The sequence below is a fragment of the Pseudophryne corroboree genome, chromosome 4 (assembly GCF_028390025.1).
Source record: "Pseudophryne corroboree isolate aPseCor3 chromosome 4, aPseCor3.hap2, whole genome shotgun sequence".
NCBI lineage: Eukaryota > Metazoa > Chordata > Amphibia > Anura > Myobatrachidae > Pseudophryne > Pseudophryne corroboree.
The window spans coordinates 504,241,966-504,264,421 of NC_086447.1; the positions used below are offsets into that span (position 1 = coordinate 504,241,966).

Sequence of the window (22,456 nt, forward strand, 5' to 3'; positions counted from 1 at the left end):
ACTGGCGTCTGTCGTCAGAATTTCCCAATCTGATATCCAAAAGGGTCTCCCCTTGTCCAGATGGGATGTCTGTAGCCACCAGGCTAATGACCTTCTTCCTTCTATTGTAAGTAACATAGTCTGTGTTTTTATCGTCTGATACAACCCATTCCATTTGGCAAGAATCAGACACTGCAGAGGCCTTGAGTAGAATTGTGCATACTCCACCATGTCGAATGTTGACACCATCAAACCCATCACGCGCATTGCTGTGTGAATGGATACCTTTTGACTGTGTAACAAGTCCTGAATCCTTGACTGTACCTTGGATATCTTGTTCAGAGGTAAAATTACTCTCTGAAGACTTGAATCCAGTACAGCCCCCAAGTGAGTCATCCGTTGTGATGGAACCAGAGACGATTTTGCCCAATTTATGATCCACCCGTGGTTCTGCAGACATGTTATGGTCTGTTGCAGATGACATAAGAGCAATTCCTGTATCTGTTCCAGGATTATAAGATTGTCGGGGTATGGAACTATTCTTATCCCCTACTGGCGGAGATAAGCTGCCATTACCACCATAATCTTGGTAAATACTCTGGGAGCTGCGGCTAACCCAAAAGCTAGGGCCTGGAACTGAAAATGCTTTTGGAGGATAGCGAACCTGAGATAGCACTGATGGGATAGTGCTATAGGAACATGTAGGTAAGCATCCTGTATATATTTTGGGATACCATATAATCCCCTGGCTCCATGGCCTAAATGATGGACCGTAATGTCTCCATGTGAAACCGAGGAACCCAAATGTATTTGTTCAGTACCTTGAGATTGAGAATGGACCGAAATGACCCATTTGGATTCTGAACTAAAAACAGGTTGGAGTAAAAACCCTGTCCTTGTTGTGCAGGAGGAACTGGGATGACTTCTCCTGACAAGCAATTTCTGAACTTCTTCTAACAAAGCCCTGGCCTTCATTTCTACCCGAGACAGGCTGGTACAAAAAAACCTTTGAGGAGGATGCTTCTTGAAGGCAAAAGCATAACCTAGAGATACCGCTTACTGCACCCAGGCATCTGCTGTAGACTGCTGCCAGATCTGTGCAAAGTGAATAAGTTGTCCCCCACCCTGGGGTCCCCCAGGTGGAGGCCCACACCATCAGGCTGATGGCTTATTATCAGTTTTCCCAACTGGTCCTCTGGTAGCCCAATGCTTTTTAGTCTTACCAGATTTGTTGTATTTGGGCTGCTTGCCATCACTTTTCCCTTTAGCTTTTCCTTGAGACCAAAAGGGGCGAAAAGCCAGAACTCTAGGCCAGAACTTCTGCTTCTGACTCCAGAATATCTGTCAATTCTTTTCCAAAAAGAATATCTCCAGAAAAGGGCAAGGATTCCAAAACCTTTTTAGATTCTGGATCAGCTATCCACGTACGTAGCCAAACTGCTCTGCGAGCAGCTATTGTTGAAGCTGATGCCCTGGAGGAAATAGTACCCATATCCAATGCTGCTTCTTCCTGGAACATTGCAGCCTGTTTTATATGAGCTATATGGGATTTTTGCTCTCTAGAAGCTATAGAAATATCCCCTTTCAATGCATCAGCCCAGGCAGCCACTGCCTTTTCCATCTAAGTTGAAGCCATGGCTGGCCTTATGACTGCCCCAGACAGGGAAAAAATGTTTTTTAGAAAACCATCCACTCTCATCAGTGACATCATTTAATGATTTTGAAGGCAAAGGTAATGTAGATTTTCGCACAAATCGAATCACATGCGTATCTACTTTAGGAGCCACCTCCCTTTTTAAACAATCCCTAGCTGGAAGAGGACAATTGGAATTCCATTTCTTAGGAATTCTAAACTTCTTATTGGGTGTTGCCCAAGCCTCTTCCATAATTTCCGTCAGCTCATCTGACCCTGGAGACTCAGTCTTAACTGTCTTGGGAATGTTCAAACACAGGTGCCTTGGTTTTTAACAAAGCTCTGCTGAATCCTTTATTGGTAGAATGATTTTCATTGCTTTCATTACCTCAGCTATATCCACTGAGCTTAGACCTTCCTCCTCCTCTTCGTATGCCGAAGTAGAATTAATTGAGCTTTCATTTTCCGATGAATCCTCATCTGAATCATGTGTAGCCTGTGAAGATTTACTTACCACATGCTTATTAGCTTGTTTCTTTTGAGACGCTGCTGCTGGAAGTGATACACCATAGGTGGGGAGCTTCATGTAGGGGTTAATAGTGTAACCTATCCCTGGTACAGGAGTTGGAGAAATTATCCGTTCAGCTATACTGGATAAAGTCTGTGCAAACATAGCTCAGGATGGATCTATCTGCACCTGAATCTGCGTTGTATTTTTCATTAACCCCTGGTGAAAGCTAAAACAATTTGCACACAAACCGTCCTGAACCATATCCTTAGAGGATAACACAGCTTTGCAAGACAAACATGATATGAGTGTTGGTGTTGCTGTGAGTGTACCTTCCTCACCTTTGCCGCTCTTAGACATGATAAATAATCAACACTTCCACAGTGTACTACACAATTTGTGACTGTAATCACTTTATATTTCTTAAAGTGATATACAATCTGACCCTACCCATGCACCAGCATTGAGGATCGGAATAAACAAACTGACAGAAATATAGTAAAGTCAGCAATCACACTAGCAGTCAGTCACATGTTATACATTAGTATAATAGGCAATATGAGCACATCATCAAGTACAACTACATTTTAAGTATGTAGGAGAACATATTACTGCATCATGTTTAAACAGATCTAACGTATTCAGACGCAATGCAAAAGAAACCACAGTAAATTAATACAGACTCATATGCAATAGGCACTTATCGAACTATTCGTACGCAAAGGGTAGATAGAGACTTAGTGGTGTATAACCCGTACTCAGTAGAGTGGGATACAGGGAGACTCACCTCGCTTCCAGGACCGATCAATATGTAAGCGAACGCTGAGGGGATCCAGACGCTACTAGTGTATGCTGCAACTCCATGAGCCTATAGTGAACACAGATGCTCAGTGAACACGGACGCACCAGTCACACAGCTGCCTATGCTGCGACTGGGTCCCCTTCGTGTACAGCGTCTGAGACTTAGCGGGAAACAGTTCATGGCAGGAGACTCTGAGAAAACTGGTCATGAACCTGGGGGAGAAGCGACCAGGAGAGCGTCTGACTCCCCACTGCTGACATCAATCCTAGGGATCGTGACCTCATACTATTGCTGGAGCCTCTGATCCCTAAGGCCTAGTGCTGGTGCACGAGAGGTGGCAGCCGCATCATCGACTGTTTGGTGGTCTCCTCCCAAAACAGTGCGGCTGTGTCCGTATTCCCCTTCTAAGCGGAAACCGATGCCTTACCTCCGTGCTCCGGCCACAGCCTGGTAACTTCTGCTGGACCTACTAGTATAACAGGCACAGACACCCGCCAAAACAGCACTGTATAAAATAAGAAAGCTTAGGCCTCTGACCATGGTCCGGCTCCTGCCGCACCAAACAAAAACGGATTTGCCTGAGCAAGGAGGCAGAGGTATATGGATGGGCCGTTGCAGGCTGGGAGGCTGGAAAAGCTTTGACCGATTGGTGCAAATTCAGCTGTCTCTTCATCATATCCCATTGTTATCCTATGGATAACCTGTGGACCCTGCCGGAGAAATGGCATATCTATAATTCAACTTCTTGAAATCTTCAGTTCAGGAGGGACATATGCACGCGCCAGAAGTGTGCACCCAAAATGATGGGATGTGGCCTCATGGGTAGGTGGACGTGGACTCATGTAAAGTGCTGCAATCATGAGCCATGCCCCTGTTTTTATTATTATGTGGGCATGGACTGCGGCACGGAGGTGGGAAGCAGGACAGTCCATGAAAAATGGGATTGTCCCATGGAAATTGGGACAATTGGGAGGTATGATAATGATTGCAGTGCACACGGGCTCCTTGGATACAGGTCACCCATATCTTCAGTACTTTCCTCTCTGGAGTACTGCCATCCTCAGCACAGTGGTGCAAAATCACTGGTAAAATGGCACGGCAGCTATTTTTCCAGGGTTTCTGCATACGCAGTAGCGAAATTGACAGTTAAATGGTCGCCGATCCATTTTCTTGGAGACTTGTGCATGCACAGTAAACTCTAGCAGAGTGTTAGATTCTTCTATCATTCACAAAACCTAGGCTTCCGGCTATAGGGGGTCATTCCGATTTGTTCGCCAGCAGATTTCGGCACTACTGCGCATGCGGCGCAATGCGCACGCACGCCGTACTATTACAACGATCTATGTAGTTTCACACAAGGTCTAGCGAAGCATTTCAGTCACACTTCTGGCCGCAGAGTGATTGACAGGAAGAGGGCGTTTCTGGGTGTCACTGACCGTTTTCAGGGAGTGTGTGGAAAAACGCAGGCGTGGCTGGGGAAACACAGGCGTGGTTGGCCGAACGCAGGGTGTGTTTGTGACATCAAAACAGGAATTGAATAGTCTGAAGTGATAGCAAGCTAGGAGTAGGTCTGGAACTACTCTGACACTGCACAAAATTATTTTGTAGCCGCTTTGCGATTCTTTCGTTCGCACTTCTGCTAAGCTAAAATACACTCCCAGAGGGTGGCGGCTTAGCGTTTGCATTGCTGCTAAAAGCAGCTAGCGAGTGAACAACTCGGAATGACCACCATAGAGAGGGAGTGGATAGAGACTACACATGCACCCCGTCTTCTCTTAATACCGCTCTGTGTGCTAGATATAAAATGTACAGAGAGGTTTAGATTTGGGAGTAGCTGGCCTTAGCTTGAATCTAACTTGCAAGATAAAAATAAAGCTGTCCAACATTTGTGGGCTATATGCAGAAGCAGACAGCATTCGCCCTGCATGCAAAAAAAGTATTTGCACCTCCTGAAATGCAACATGGTTTGACCAGGTTCAAAATTACTCCACTTTTTTATTCACTTTGCTCTTAACTCTGAACCAGATCATAGTGTAGAATTTACCCTTTTTCCTATTGTCTGTGGGGTTTTTTTTTTAAATAAAATTATATGCTGTCATTGAATGACATTAGTTCTTGTATTTAATGATTGTTTCACATAATTAAGCTTTATATGAATTACACAAATGTTATTGTACCTTTTCCTGACATATACATCTCAAAGAAGACTTCCCAAGTTATTGGTAGATGCTGTAGCTTGACAGAAATTTTGTAAAAGTGATAAAAAGATACCGCAACATCTTTTGGATTTCTTAAAACATAAATAACCTAAAGAAGAAAACTCAGTGTTATTTCAACATTTATTTTTATAAAAATAATTACATATATGTTATAATTGTGACTAATACGGGTGTGGATTAAAAGATCGACATCAATAGGTCGATAAGTACAAAAGGTCGACAGGATCAAAAGGTTGATGCAAAAAAGGTAGACAGTACAAAAGGTCAACAGGGGTAAAAAGGTTGACAAGAAAATGGTCGACACAAAAAGGTCAATACAAGTTTTGGGGGATTTTGGATGATTTTTGTATGTTAAATATGACCCAAATTAGTAGAAACGTGTTACCTTGTAGGATCGCTCCGCTCGCCACACTTCGGGAGAGGTTACTAGAGGTAATAGATGTTGGCATGGATAGTAAATTAGGCAAAAGTTGGAAAAACATAAAAAACAAAAATGTGTTGACCATACTGTATGTATGTTGACCTTTTGTGCTGTCTACCTGTTTACGTGATGAACTTTTATACCTGTAGGCCTATTGACTGTTGACCAATTGACTGTCGACCTATCATATGCCACATATAACCCCTTTCACACCAAAATCCCATGTCCAATCCAGGATAATAAACATGGTTTCAGCACCAAAGCACTGACTTGGGTTATGTGATCTGGATCCGTGACCCTGGTCCTGACCAAGGTTTTTTTTGCTGTAGCCGGATCAGATGTTCCCAGATTATGTTAAAATTATGTACCTGAGAACCTTTTAAACAAAACCCATGTCAAGTAACCCAGGCCTCCCCTTTTACACCTTACCTATCCAGTTTTTGATCCAGGAATAACCCTGGTCATGACCAGAGTCATGAAGCCAGCACACATAACCTGGGTTGGCCCTTTCACACAAATCTATGACACGGTTTACCAGGCTCTCTTTACTCCATAGGGGACACAGACTTTATGCTGGTAAAGGCTGGTGAGTAGGAGTCTGGGCACCTAATGATTGACATTTCTTTCCTAGCAGCCCAGACTTCCTCTCCCCTATACCCCAGGCATCCAGTCTTTGTTTAGTGTCTGCAGGAGCGGGCATGGTTTTATGGGGATGCTTTTAAGCAGCTTCTTATTTTATTTAACTTTTGTTTGATTTCTGGCTAGGCATCCTGCAGAATGCCCACACTGCCATACAGGGGCGGATTGGGAATCAAGAGTGGCCCTGGAAAAATTTCTAAAAGTGGCCCCATGTGGGCGGCACCGAATCAACTGTAGGTGGAGCCAATACCAAAGTAGGTGGGATTAATATTTCAAAATGTAATGTACATGGAGTTACACCAACAAAAGGCAGAACATGTTATATTAGCTGGATGTAACACTTTAAAAAGTTTAGAAAGTATTGTATTGTAGCAGACAGAAGTAATTAATAATTTAAAACTGGGGTGACATTCAAGCCTCTGCACACTCACTAAATTGTAAGGCAATTATAGCTACTTCATGCTATATTCTTTTACAGTGGTTCTCAAGCGGAGTCCTCACGGGGCACAAGCAGGGGTGCCACGGGATGTGGTCCAGGACCAAAACAGTGATTGGCAGCCACTATCACTGGTTTTGCCTATTTTAAACGTAGGGACAGAGAAAGAGATGAAGCAGGGATGTATGGACAGAGAGAGGCCGCAGGGAAGTATGGACAGAAGCAGCAGGGATGTAGGGACACAGAGGCAGCAGGGACAAATAGGGACAAAGGCAGGAGGAACATACAGTAGGGACAGAGAGAGAGAGAGAGGCAGCTATTAGTGGTGACAATGGGTGAGGGGTGAAAGGCTGTCAGTGATAAGGGGGGTAGCGGGTGTGGGGTGACAGGCTGTGAGTGGGGGTAGCAGGAATGGGGTGACTGGCTCTGATTGGGGTCAATGGGAGTGGGGCGACAGGCTGTGAGCGAGAAGGGGGTGTCGTGGGTTCGGGGTGACAGGCTGTAAGTGGGGTTAGTGGATATGGGGTGACAGGCTGTGAGTGGGGTTAGTGGGAGTTAATGAACGAGAACGTTCATATCGTGCATTTTATCTGCCAGTGTGCAGGGCCCATAAGGAATTACGGTTCCGCTATGCAGAAGTCTCCCAGTCAGTGCATCCGTGCATGGGGAATGCCGTGGAGGAGCGGGAATCGGAACCTGCGACAGCTTACATTCGCAGCAGTGTGAGGAGGTGGAGCCATAAGTGAGGAGAGAAAAGGGCACTGTGCTGTGTGGTTTGACACGGCGGCTGCTGCTGCGCGTCAAATCAGCAAACATCCACAGCCGAGGTCACTCACCCACACTTGTGGAGATGACACACCTGCTGCCTTCCATCCCTCCCGCCGGGACCCGCGGCGGCACAAACTGCTCCGTGGGCAACTTCCCCATCCCCACCCTTACATACTCCTATTGGCCCGGCAATGACATCGGGTGTGGCTACCCAGCTCCACACTCCCCGACTACCCCTACAGATCGAAGGCGGAACAGTGGAGGCTGGTAGAGCTCTTCATTCAGTAAACACCCTTAAAAGACGCTGCACAGGTTACACTGACCTGGCTGGCTGCGCCCTCCTCTGTCAGACCTGTCATGGCACCCAGGGCAAGCACTCTGCTCGCCCGACCTAGATACGCCTCTGGTTGTCCCTATCATTCACTTGTCCCCCCCCCCCCCCCTCAGATCTCCATTTATTTACCCAGACAGATCTCTATGTACCACTGGTACTGTAGCTCTGCAGGCAGCATGTCAGTCTACAAATAAATGTCCTGCAAGCTGCAGTGCCAGTGGTACATGGAGATCTGTCTGATTGGAGCAATCAGGACAGACTCAATGCCCTATTTCTCAAGTCCTGGCTGCTTCTTCCCTCCCTGTAGACAGGCCAGCATCACATCACAATGGTGGCCCAGGAGCACAGAGCAGAATGAGGTCAGAGTAGACTTATACTACTCACCTCTCCTGCTGAACATTGTGGCCGCACTGTCACTTCCCTTTCCCCTGAGGTCTGCGCCAATCAATGACGTTCGGCGAGCGGACCTCCTCTTCCTATCAGCTGAAGTGGTGGGGGCCGAGCCTGTTCTCCCATCGGCTGACGGCCACAGCCCCCACTGTGTAAACCGGGTCACCTGGGTGGGATGGGGGCAGAGCCTGCTCTCCCAGCGGCCGGTGGCCGCGTCATACTGATATTACACAGTACGGTATCAGTGGGTGAAGCACGGGGGGGGTGGCACGTAAGACAGTCGGCCCCGCACACCAATCGGCCCACCGGTATTCTCCCCGGTAAAGTCAGTGGCCAATCCGGGCCTGCTGCCATACCACTGACCCCTCAGCACTGGCAACTGGGTCAGCACCTTTGGCTGGAACTGCATAGCACACCACAGAGGAACAACAGCAAGATACACCTGGGGGACAAGTAAGATGGCTTCCTGATGCATTGTCACAGCTCTCACCACTGGTGAGGGAGACCACTGACGGTGAGTGCCCTGGTCATATCTGTACCCACACTAGACCACCAGGGCAGTTAGGCAATAGGGGACTACAGTGTAGATGACCACTTGTCCTGGGGTCCATGCCAGAAGGGGGAGGGAGGATCTCCCCATATTTCCCTCCCCCACCTCTTTGGTGTTTTCCCTTTAAGCAGGCATTCCACCACTTGGATATCCCTCCTCTTTCTCCTCCCTAACAGATGCTGAGAAGGCATTTTACACATTGCCTCTGCTTGTCTATGCAAAGAAGCATGGGCTCCTAGTCTCCCTGTATACTTCACTCTCAGTGGTCTCCTTCCCCCCATATTGTGGTTGGTTTGTTGAGCACTTACTGTCCATACTTATTTTGCAACTTCTGTTCATTGACTGCATTGGGGTGTTCACCAATTTGTTTATTGGCATTCACAATTATAATTTTCTGTATAGCCCTACTTATTTATTTGTGGTGCTTTATCATTCATTGCATTATACCTTATTGGCACACCACTGTTTGTGTAACTTTTGTGTGTGAGGTCTTCCTTGGATTTCATTACATGTTTCCCTAGGACAAAACACCTAGGGAGGTGGGTGCTCCGGTTTTGCGAAACTGTGGGGCTTGTACTTCTGTACAATCTACTTAGGCTCCTGACCATGATAATCTCTGTGTCTAATATGTCACAGCTACACAGCAAGAGGTCCCTTTGGCCACAGCTTTCAGTCAGTAACTGGCTGGACTACCATGCTTTTACAGGTAATGTTGCAGTTAGGGAATTACGTAGCTTGTAGCCCCCAGGCCCGTTACTCCTGCTAGGTTATCTACAGACGTGGCCTGGGTTACTAAAGTATTACCATCTCAAGGTGATTCATAACCCTCTGACATAGAAACAAAGTTGTTGCAGTCCTTCACTCAATTAGTGCAGGGTATGGTGCAGGTATCACATCTTTCCAGCAGATGCTAGACAGAGGCCACACATCCAAGCATGGGCCTATCAGTAGAGACAGTTCTATGTCCCTATCTGGAAATGTCCATGAGGAAAATGGGTCTGTTACCCAAGATGTTGAGACCTCCTCTATCCTGTAGGACTCCCTACCATGGTGGATGTAGATGCCCTGATCAAGGCAGTTCAGTCTGCTCTTCTGATCATGTATTTAGAGAAAACCCCTAAGTCCACTGTATCAGTATTTGTCAGAAGAAAGTAACTGCATCATTCCCTTCTTCTGTGCAACTAGAGGGCCTCCTAGCTGATTCATGGGCTTTCCCTATTAGGCTCTTCCAATTGCATTGCCACTTTTTATCCGCTACCAGCTGCGTGTCCAGTCAAACTGGAGTACTTTTTTAAAGCTGATGCTCATTTGCCTGACTAGTTAAGAATACTACCTCCCTATCTCTAATATGGCAATCATTAAAGATCTGATGATTAGGAAACTGGAAACTTTCCTCAAGGCAATTTATTTTACATTACTATTGCATGTCCAGCCCTCACAACTGCCTTGGTAGCTAAGGCCATTGAACACTAGGCAGATGCATTGGAGGATGGCCTCAAATATATCTGGGGATATTCTCTTTATTCCAGAACTGGACAAGATTGTGGCTACAGTGGTGGCATCAAAGATGGCCTTCCTTCCTTCCTTCCTTCTGAGGCAGCCCCCAGGTCACAAGTGTCTAATTTTCACTGCTTTTGTTCACAGGGCAAAGCCAAGAGCTTGTCTTTTTCTAGATTCCAAGGTTCCTCCTCCGGGTAAACTGTCTAGTCTACCAGACACCATGCCACCAAGCCAGCGGACAAGCCTGCCTCATGACGAGGTGGGCCTTTACCTGGGGGACCCCAGCGAGGCAGGCAGGCTCCAGCTTTTCTACAAGATTTGGATGGCGACCATGATGGACAGCTTCGTAAGATTTGTAGTCCCTGGAAGCTACGAACTGACTATTCGGGATCGTCCTCCAATCAAGTCTTCCAATAGATTCAAGAAAAGCAGGAGCACTGCGGGAGTACATACTTATCTCCAGGGTCATTATACCAGTTCCTTTGTCTTAGAAAGACATTTGGCTTCTATGCCAAGCTATTCTTGGTTTAGAAGTCAAGCCAATCCAACCAATCCTCAACCTGAAGTTCCTCAACTGGTACTTGGGGGTTCCCAAGTTCTACCTGTAGCCTCTTCACTCCATCATACTAGCCCTGGAACTGGGTGACTTCAAGGCCTCTTTGGACATCTTAGGATGTTTACTCATGTGAGTGGGTTCTGTATCCAGACATCTTTAAGCTCTTGGCATGATGATCGTTGTGGCTCTCATTTGTCCATGAAGTACTGGGTATGTGGTTCTTCCAGGCCTCTACATCCAGGGTCCACTGCATCTACCTTTACAGCTGGATCTTCTCTCTCAGGGCCCATGCTTCCATCCACATCTGGCTCATCTCGCTTTGATGGGGTGGTTCTTGAGACATCCTTCCTCAGAGCTAAGGGGTTCTCAAGGTTGCTCATTCATACCATGCTCAATACCTGGAACCCTTTATGCTTGGAACTCTTTTTGTCTTTAGTAAAGTTGTAGGCTTCAGCCCTTTCTGTGAACTTCCAAAGACAGATTGTGCTCTTGCCTGATGTACATACTTTCCTATATTGTGTCCTTCATGTGCAGCCTCCATTTATACCTCCAGTGACTCCATGGCACTTGTCTTGGAGGGGGGGGGGGGGTGTTGCTCTTCAATAATTTCCTTTTGAACCCTTGTGGGTATTAATTGGCTTTCGCGGAACACTGTCTTCCTTCTTGCCATAACATTGGCCATAACATTGGCCTGGTTGGTGTCGGACTTGAGTGCATTGTCATAATTGCTCTCCATTTCTGATTTTTCATTTGGACCGGTCTGTCCTTCGGACAGGATTGGGCTACCTTCCTAAAGTGATATCTAGGTTTCACATCATCCTGGAGATCATGGCCCTTTCTTTCCAACTACCAGATTCACTGGAGAAGGCCTCTTGAGATATCGTTAGTGCCTCCAAATTTTTGTGAACAGGACAAGAGATCTCCGTAAAACTGACTCTCTCTTTGTAGTGTATGACTTTTACCAATGGGTAGGATCCTACTGGTGGCGCAAAGACGGAATAATGGTGGTAATTTACCATAGTAGTCACTGTCCATCAATACCACCGGGAAAGTCCGTCAATTTTGCAGTAAATGGTCCACGTGTAAATTTAATTCCATTGAATGATATGTGAAAAAAAACACAAATGGTATATAGAAGTTCAGTTATTGTTCCAAGGAGAGTGAAAATTGGGTGACTTCTACCCAGACTTCTTAGACTGTGGTGATCTGGGAAGTGCAGTGGTATCTGTAATGGTTCACCCCGGTGTCAATGGTGAAAACAGCTCCTCACATGTGTGCTTACTTTCATACACTCCGGACAAAACCTATAAAGGTTTCTTTTTAGCCCTTATACGAAATATTTTTTATAGCCAAATTCAATATGCCACAAACATTCACGCTAAAATTCCTCTATGTATGATGCTCACATCCACGCTTACTTCAAGAGACGCCGTTCTTCCATATAACGGTTTCTTTCTCAGCAGGCTCGTTTGTCGTCCTCAATCACTCCATAACTTCGTATTATGCTCGGTATTAAGCACAAACACGAAGGGATGTATGAGGATTCATATACATTTATTGATAAAACTTCTTAAAAACAATTCTTGGATGATATACCACAACAAAAACAGCAATGCAGATGTTATACAATACAGCACAACAGTGAAACAGATGATAAACCTGGAGATCTCACCGTTTTCTTGCTGAATCAACTGTTTAGGGTGGTTCTTCAACACTTCACATGCTCCACCAATGCGTTTCTACTGATTAATCTTTGTCAAGGTGCATGCGGATTAGTCTATACCCTCTATTTATACATTGTGTGATATGTGCATCCGCCCCTTCCTGGGTGGGATCCAATTAATTTATTTTCCAATTGAGTTCTTACCAAAAACATTAGTACAGTAGATAGATCGTTTGTATTAAATATGTGTTCAGCTTAATTGGTTATATATAAACACATTAAAAAAGTATTTTATTAGTAATATTACTGTGCGTTCCAACTCGCGTGGAACGCACTGTATTTCCGCCGGACTTCCGGTGGGGGCGCCTATCATTACTGAGAGCTCCGTGCTACCGCCAGATGCTCTGTGTGGTCAACCACGCTGGCTGTTCCCGCCCCAATGTATATCAATTTCCTGGAACGCATGACGTGGTCCGGCGGCGCAGCTTCCCATGCCGGGTCCAGCCTCCTTCCTACTTATACCACCACATGCGTTCCATGTAATCTGGAACGCATGACGCGGAGGGCTGACGTAAAAACCCATCATGGGCGGCTATTTCCTACTCTGTGCGTTCCACTCCAGCTGGAACGCACTAGTGGTGGTTTTGTATATGAAGAGGGACAAAAAAAGGGATCATAATATAAAAAAATAAACAAACAATAGGGTTATAATAAACCTAGCTTCTGTTACCTTATATAATATCAATATTAAAATGGGTAATTGGTTTCCACAAATATACAGAATTCAAGGGTCTATTATCATAGATTTCCTATCTAATAACACACAACAAAAATAAATATCATACATTATTTTGCATAACAAATAAACAGAAATGCTTTTTGTTGCTCCTTGATCATATTGGTTGTAGGATTTGAAATACAAGTGGATAACACAGGACAATTATACTCTATAAGAATGGTGTATCAATGATGTCTATTGTAGCTGACTACATGAAGTTTCAATACCCAGTGATAGAGAGAGACAATGAGTATTATAAAAACCATTTTGTTTCAAAGTCCAGATTTAAGCTGGCTGATTGCAGAGTACCCATCTCAAAGATGCTCCGCATCTCTCTCTTTGCCAGTTCCTCCTCCATGTTGTTTTTCCTCCAATTCCCCTTTATAATGTGGATTCCACAAAAAGAGATCAGATCCGACAGCTGACATTGATGTAGATCCTTAAAATGGGCTGATACCCCATGGGTTCTTCCGATATATTGATTTTTACATGAACACGTAATAAGGTACACCACATGGTTACTATTGCAAGTAATAAACTGCTGAATCTGTCTGGTTCTTCCAGTGGAGGTGGAGGTGTACTCTGTAATTTTAGATACTGGACTTTTACAGTTTCTGCACATACTGCAAATGCCACATCTATGAAAACCCTTTGTCATGATCGTACTGGTTCTCTTCTTTTCTTGTACCACACTTTTGACCAACCTGTACTAGAGGAAGAAGAATTGATTATCTTCAAAAAAAATCCATATCCTACCCCCTTCATAAAAAGGGCTGCTTTATAGAGACCTTCGAAAAAGAGGTCAAAGAAGATCTGGATCACGAGATCTCCTGGAATAATGGATCAAGACATTTGAATAAGAAGGAGAGGGATGTGTTGAAGAACCTGAAGGAACAGTCTTCGATTGTAATAAAACCCGTTGATAAGGGGGGCGGCATAGTCATTTTAAATCTAGAAGACTATGAAGAAGAGGTCCTAAGACAACTGGGAGACGAACAAACGTACAAGAAATTAGGAGGGAACCCATCGGAACAGATTAAGAAGAAACTTACAACCTTTTTGGACAAATACAAGCACCGAAATACCATTACGGAAAAAAATTATAAATATATGTTGATTCAGAATCCATCCATACCGGTGTTTTATATTTTGCCCAAAATTAATAAGAGTCTGGAAAAACCACCCGGGAGACCTTTAGTTGCGGGCACCGAATCCCTTATGTCTAACCTTTCATAAATCATTGATCACCAATTACAACCTTTGGTTACAAAAACACCGTCTTACCTTAAGGACTCCACGGACCTAATAAAGAAATTAGAAGTTATAGAGTGGGAATCTGACTATCACTTGGTGACAGCAGATGTATCATCCCTTTATACCATCATCAACCACGTAGATGGTTTAGAATCGGTGTCACACTTTATATAAAAAAAGACCCATCTAAACTCATCCCAAGATTTTCTCCTGGAGGGAATAGAACTGATTCTAAAGAACAACTTCTTCTTCTACAATGAATCCTACTACCTACAATTAAATGGTACAGTCATGGGTACCAGGTTTGCCCCGAGCTATGCCAACTTGTTCATGGCGAAATGGGAACAGGAAACCTTGGGTGGTTGGAGTGGTGAAAGGGCGGACCTGGTTACCTGGGTTCATTACATAGACAACATTTTTTTTACATATGGCGTGGCATAGATTCTTCACTGCAAGAGTTTTGCCAATTTTTGAATAACAATAATAAGAACATTGTACTCACCTTTGATGTCAGTATAACATCTGTACATTTTCTGGATCTGGAGATTTTTGTGGAGGAAGGTTTACTACATACACGGACCAATACAAAACCAAAGGATTGTAACTCATTTATACCCTTCAATAGTAATCAACACAACAACTGGCTAACATTGGTACCCAAAAGTCAATTTCATCGAATCAGGAAGAACTGTTCGAAATTGGAGAACTATCAAATACAGGGCTCGAAACTCAAAAAGCAATTCACAGCTAAAGGATATACAGCACAGACAGTGGATATCCCTTTTCAGGAATACCAGACAAGGAATAGAGAAGAACTTTTGAAGTCCAAGAAGAAAGAGGAGAATCCTTCTGAAGATTTTGGGATACCGTTTATTACCAAGTTTAGCAGCCAGCATAAATAGATGGAATCCATCATCAAAAAACATTGGGGCATTCTTCTGCGGGATCCAGCGTTAAAAGGAACCCTAAAAGAAAGGCCCAGATTCATATATAGAAAGGCGGACAATCTCAAGAACCTTTTGGTCAAAAGTGTGGTACAAGAAAAGAAGAGTACCTGTACGATCATGACAAAGGGTTTTCATAAATGTGGCATTTGCAGTATGTGCAGAAATGGTAAAAGTCCAGTATCTAAAATTACAGAGCACACCTCCACTGGAAGAACCAGACAGATTCAGCAGTTTATTACTTGCAATAGTAACCATGTGGTGTACCTTATAACGTGTTCATGTAAAAAACAATATATCGGAAGAACCACTAAAAAATTGAAAGATCGAATGGCTGAACACATCCATAACATCAAAAAAGGAGTCACCACCCATGGGGTATCAGCCCATTTTAAGGATCTACATCAATGTCAGCTGTCAGATCTGAACTCTTTTTGTGGAATCCACATTATAAAGGGGAATTGGAGGAAAAACAACATGGAGGAGGAACTGGCGAAGAGAGAGATGCGGAGCATCTTTGAGATGGGTACTCTGCATCCAGCCGGCTTAAATCTGGACTTTGAAACAAAATGGTTTTTATAATACTCATTGCCCCTCTCTATCACTGGGTATTGAAACTTCATGTAATCAGCCACAATAGACATCATTGATACACCATTCTTATAGGGTATAATTGTCCTGTGTTATCCACTTGTATTTCAAATCCTACAACCAATATGATCAAGGAACAACAAAAAGCATTTCTGTTTATTTGTTATGCAAAATAATGTATGATATTTATTTTTGTTGTGTGTTATTAGATAGGAAATCTATGATAATAGACCCTTGAATTCTGTATATTTGTGGAAACCAATTACCCATTTTAATATTGATATTATATAAGGTAACAGAAGCTAGGTTTATTATAACCCCAATGTTTATTTATTTTTATATTATGATCATTTTTTTGTCCCTCTTCATATACAAAACCACCACTAGTGCGTTCCAGCTGGAGTGGAACGCACAGAGTAGGAAATAGCCGCCCACGATGGGTTTTTACATCAGCCCTCCGCGTCATGCGTTCCAGATTACATGGAACGCATGTGGTGGTATAAGTAGGAAGGAGGCTGGACCCGGCATGGGAAGCTGCGCCGCCGGACCACGTCATGCGTTCCAGGAAATTGATATACATCGGGGCGGGAACAGCCAGCGTGGTTGACCATACAGAGCATCTGGCGGTAGCACGGAGCTCTCAGTAATGATAGGCGCCCCCACCGGAAGTCCGGTGGAAATACAGTGCGTTCCACGCGAGTTGGAACGCACAGTAATATTACTAATAAAATACTTTTTTAATGTGTTTATATATAACCAATTAAGCTGAACACATTTAATACAAATGATCCATCTACTGTACTAATGTTTTTGGTAAGAACTCAATTGGAAAATAAATGAATTGGTGAATTGGATCCCGCCCAGGAAGGGGCAGATGCACATATCACACAATGTGTGATATCTTTAATCTTTAATGGTAAAAATCACCATTTGCGTCGGTGATATCAGTCAAGCTCTGTCCTAGTGACGCAAGATCACTAAAAATTACAGTTCCCTCGATAGAACTACATTTGACAAAGGTACAAAGCCAGAGAACTGCTACTGGGATTTACTAAAGCGGATATTAAATATATTTCTGGTGTCATAATAATGACACCAGAGCAGTTATAATCTTTATTGCAGCGCTTATATACAGACACAATCAGTTAAATCCACCACTCCCATGTGAGCTTCCAGTCTCCCACTATGTGAGTTAGCAGTGGATTCCCATTGGATGCACTCCCTGCTAATCGCACATAAGACAGGCAGCCCCAGGGGGAGGTGTTTTCTCCTCCTGGGCTGCCAGTCCATACTGCCAGTGGCAGAGAGCACTTCCAATGGGAAGCAACCTCATCTTTTATCATAGCAGCCCTATTTGGCTCTTAGCGGCTGCAGCATAGCCAATGCTGAAGTTTTCTGCCCACGTGCGAGGCTTGATTGTGTAGGTCAGAAATAAACAAACGCAGTCCTCAAGGCACCCCAACAGTCCAGGCTTTAACTATATCCATTGTAGGTTTTTTTTTTTTGCAAAGAAGCAAAAAGGAAGACTGTTTAAGTGTCTCTTTGGGGCACACTTTGTATAATTAAATGAACTTACAGATATAAATAGAATATGTGGTACAGTGTAAGAATAAAACTTAACTTTTATTAATCTAAACAGACGAAAGTGTTGCTGTGTATTACCGCAACAAGGTTTAAAAAATTATTAAATAACAATATGACGATATGTTACTCACTTATTGTGGGGTAGGTGGCAGAAAATTTGTCTGCACGCCCATTATTTTTTAAGTGAGCTATTTAATGTTGATCAAAGCGAAAATTTGAAGTCTCCTGTTTTCTCTATCAACTTATGAATTAATGTACATACGTGCATTCATAAGAGAGAAACAAGAAACCCGGCTTTTGCAACTCCGGACTCCTTCTATGAGAGTCAGCATAGGCATGTAGGTGCAATAATTAAATGGAGTGTGGGTTACTGATTGTTCCTGGGTGCATCACCGGATGGTGAGTTCCTTGATACTACAGTACCCAGTATTCCCAGAGGGTCACCCTTTCTGGTACTAACCAGGCCCAATGCTGCTTGGCTTCCAAGATCAGACGAGATCGGGCATGTCCAGCATGGTATGACTGTAGAAATTCAGGTCGACACCCACCAGCATAGGGGAATACCCAATGGGGAAAGGAAAATAATAACAATGTTGCAAATCCAAAAATGCTTACACGAAGAAGCTGGGGAAGTGTGGAACAAATAACTGATAATATATCTTATTACTAATATATAGAAATAAGTTCACAAAACAAATATCACTTAGGCAAGAATGTGATAACACATCTGAACCATTTGAGGTGATACCGTTAAGAGTAATAGTGTACCCTGATAATTGAGGTACCTTAGGTTCGTGACAACATAATTGCAGGTCTAACCTAAGTGCAAGCACATACCAAAACCAGACACCAAAATAGTTTTTTTTTGCAAGTACTGTTTATTGAAAATTTTACCAAAGTACAATAGACAATGTACAGGAGGATGGGGGAAGGGGAAGACAGAAGGAAAAATGGGAGGGAAGGGAGAGGGAATGGGGTACAGCAATGCAAACATATGATATCAAATAAGTAAGTATATCAAAAACCGTATGTCAACGGAGGGGGGCATTTGTAGTACGCCAGCCATGGGGACCAAATATCAGTAAAGGTAACTGCATTGCTCTCGATTACACTAGAGAGGAACTCCATATGGTAAGTGTCCCAGACAGCAGCAATCACAGCCGCAATGGATGGAATCGTGTGCGATTTCCAGTGGAAAGCGATTTTACATCTCAGTGCGGTCGTGATGTGCCAGATGAGCTTTTGTGAAGATTTCGGTGTTCCGGGAATGGGTCTCGGGAAAAGGAAGAAGGACGGGGAAGAGGGCATGTTCACTCCAGTGATTCGCAAAATCAGTCTCCGAGTGACCTTCCAGAGTGACGTTATCCCGGGACAATCCCAAAATATATGGAGCAGGGTACCCTCTGATCCGCAGCCCCTCCAACATCTATCCGATGCGGAAGGGAATATTCTACTCAGTCGCGTCGGAACCAGGTACCAACGGACATATAGTTTAAACGAATTCTCTCTGTGTCTAATAGAGGTCGCAGAGGAAACCAGATTCTTTTTAATCTGTTCCCAGGTGTCTGTCTCTATGTGCTCCTGTAAGTCAGCTTCCCAAGCTATTTCATGAGGGGCCAATGTGGGTAGGTTATGGGTGAGCATGAGGCGATATATCGTTGACAGTAGGCCCTTAGAGGGAGAACGAAGGAAGCATAATGATTCCAGAGGGGATCGGGATAAAGAGCTGTGTGATTGGAGAAATGCTATGTGAAAGCTAAGTAATTGCAGGTATTGGAAGAAGCATTGCGGAGGGAGTCCATATCGATTCTGTAAATCTGAGAAGGCTGGAAAAGAGCGTGACAGTGCAATATCGTTGATAAACAGAAGATCGTGAGCCGACCAGTGCTGGAAGGTATGTGAGGTCCGTCCTTCGGCGAACAGTGGGTTGTCCCAGAGGGGAGCAAGAGCAGGAGGGGAGGACAATAGAGCAAAGATCTTAGTGAGCCTATCCCATAGCGAGATGGTGAATGTTATAGATGGGAAATTAGTATATTCAGGGGGTCTGTGAGATCGAGGGATCCATAGAAGGGTGGAGATGGAGCGCACACGAACAAGTTCGGATTCCAATTAAACCCATCTACGAGAAGATATGTGCGAGTGCCAGAGAACGGCCTGTGATAGATGGGCCGCATAATAATACAATTTAATGTTGGGCACTCCAAGTCCACCCTCCCTGGCCCTGTTATAGAGCGTCTTGAATCTAACCCGAGGCCTTTTGCCTGACCATAGAAAGTGTGAGAATTTCTTCTGTAAGTCTAAGAACACTTGTGAGGGGATCCGCACCGGGAGTGCCTGAAAGAGATACAAGAGGCGAGGTAAGATATTCATTTTCAGAGCGTTGGCTCGGCCAGACCAGGAAATGAACTGACCAGACCATCTCTGGAGATCACCAGTAACACTATGAATCAACCCAGGGTAGTTAGCTGCATATAGTTGGGAATATTGTCTGGTGAGAAATACGCCCAGGTATTTCAGGTGGGATTTTTTCCAGTCAAATTTGAAATTGTTACATAGGGAGGCTTTCAACGGGGTTTGTAGGTGAAAGTCTAATACCTCTGTCTTAGAAGCGTTGACTTTGAAATTGGAAATAACACCAAACTCCTGTATAACTTTGAAAAGGTTTGGGAGAGAGATATGCGGGTTCGAGAGAGTGAGCAAAATATCATCCGCATATAGAGAGATCTTGAACTGAGAAGAGCCCACTGTGATCCCCGAGATATCCGGGCAGCTGCGGATTCTCTACGCCAGAGGCTCCATCATTAGCGCGAAAATTAAGAGTGACAAAGGACAGCTCTGTCTCGTGCCATTCGCAATCGAGAATGGAGGGGATAATAGGCCGTTCACTAGGACACAAGCTGATGGGGAAGCGTAGAGGGATTCAATGCCCGTGAGGAAACAGCCCGAAAGACCAAAGCGTCGGAGGGTGCAATCCATATATACCCATGATATGCGGTCGAACGCTTTTTCAGCGTCCAACCCCATCACCAGGGAGGGGACTCCAGAAGAGTCAGCGAAGTGCAGGGTATCGATCGCCCTTCTAATGTTGTCAAAGGCCTGTCTGCCGGGGATAAAACCGACCTGGTCCGGGTGAACCAGGGAGGCGATCATCCCCGCAAGCCGGTTAGCAAGTATTTTCGCAAATAATTTCAGATCTGAATTTAGCAGTGATATTGGGCGATAGCTACTACAGTCCGTGGGGTCGCGTCCAGGTTTAGGTATGACAACTATTTCCGCTCTAGTAGTGGAACTATCGAAGGGTGTACCAGCTAGAATCGCATTGAACAATACTGTCAAGGCCGGGGTCAGCGTACCATTAAACTTATTATAATATAAAGCTGGTAGTCCATCCGGACCCGGAGCTTAGGCATTTCTCAATGATTTGATTGTGATATCAACTTCCTCCGCAGATATCTCTGCATTGAGTAAGTCCATCTGTTGTTTAGAGAGTATCGGGAGGGGGCAGGAAGAGAGGAAGTCGTCTATGCGCTCTTGCAGACTAACGGGATCATCTAGAGTGGGTAGGTTATACAGGGATTGGTAATATTCCTTGAAACAGTGGGCTACTTGCTGAGGGTCATAAGTCAGCTTGTGGTGTTGGTCTTTCAGCGAGAGGATTCTATTCCTCTGTTTGCGAGCGCGTAAGCGGGAGGCTAAGAGGGAGTCCGCTTTGTCACCCTTGGAGTAGAACTTATGCTGTAACCATCGCATGGTCTTAGCGGCTTTGGCCGATAATATTTGGTATAATTGGCCTTTAAGAGCCAGGAGTTTACTATATATAGAGCGTCTGGGCGTCTGTTGGTGTCGGGTCGTTAGGTCTTTGATTTGGTTCTCGAGATCCGCAACCGCCCGGCGATCCTTTAATTTTTGGGCTTTAGTTAAAGAAATAAAATGCCCCCGAATGGTAGCTTTATGTGCTTCCCAAACTATTGCGGGAGATATTTCGGCCGTGACATTCAGGGAGAAGAATTCCTTCAGGACTTCAGTAGTCTGGACGATATAATCCTTTTTCAGAATGAGAGCAGAGTTCAATCTCCAACGGAAAGTTGTGGGGGGTGTAGGGGAGGAATCAACAGTCAAGGAAACCGCTAAATGATCTGACCACACCACAGGGGAGACCGAGGCCTTAATCAGGCCTTGTACAGTGGAAGAGTCTACTAGAAAAAGGTCAAGTCTAGAGTAAAGGTCATGGGGAATAGAGTAATGAGTGTACGTTCGTTCACACGGGTATAGTACCCTCCAAGCGTCGTAATATCCCGAGGACGTTATGTAGTCAGCCAATCGTCTGGATTCCCTAACTGTCGATGGGCTAGGGGTACGAGACTGAGTACGGTCCCACACTAGGTCTGGCATGGCATTAAAGTCTCCACCAATTATCACCCGTCCCTTCGTTGTGGAAGACACCCTGCTCCATATTAGGGGAATAGATCGAGGCTATAGTTAAAAAGGAGTCCCCAACTGTAGGACAACAATATTGAAGCGACCCTTGGGATCCGAGAAAGAGCTCTCAATAGTGTAATGAAGTGAGGCATGAAGCAGGATCGCAGTACCTTTACGCTTTTGGGGGGTTGTGGAGTAGAAGGCCTGAGGGTAGGCTCTCGAGGCCAAGGAGGGGTGTTCAGTTTTAAAGTGGGTCTCCTGTAAAAGAATTATGTCCGCTTTCTGTTTTTTAAAGAATTGGATGGCCATAGTACGCTTTTGGGGGGAGTTGAGTCCGTTGACATTCAGTGAAATAATGTTAAGAGTCATGGGGGGTTCCAGGGCGAAACTCTGCTCGAGGGAGGTCTGACCACCCAGAGTGTAGTACAAAGCTGCATAGGGGGGGTATAAGTAGGACGGGAGAAATTAGGGGCAAAAAACAAGGGGAA

At 44.6% G+C, this 22,456-nt stretch overlaps 1 protein-coding gene and 1 pseudogene across 1 annotated transcript in view; both read right to left on the reverse strand.

Annotated features, from left to right (window-relative positions):
• Positions 1–22,456, reverse strand: part of LOC134909859 (amine sulfotransferase-like) — a 190,499-nt gene that overhangs the window by 59,291 nt on the left and 108,752 nt on the right. The window contains exon 3 of the mRNA XM_063917189.1: positions 5,100–5,229. Within this exon, the coding sequence (XP_063773259.1) occupies positions 5,100–5,118 (19 nt within the window). The 5' untranslated portion in view covers positions 5,119–5,229. The remainder of the gene's footprint in view (positions 1–5,099; positions 5,230–22,456) is intronic.
• LOC134913663 (5S ribosomal RNA) lies at positions 17,961–18,079 on the reverse strand (annotated as a pseudogene).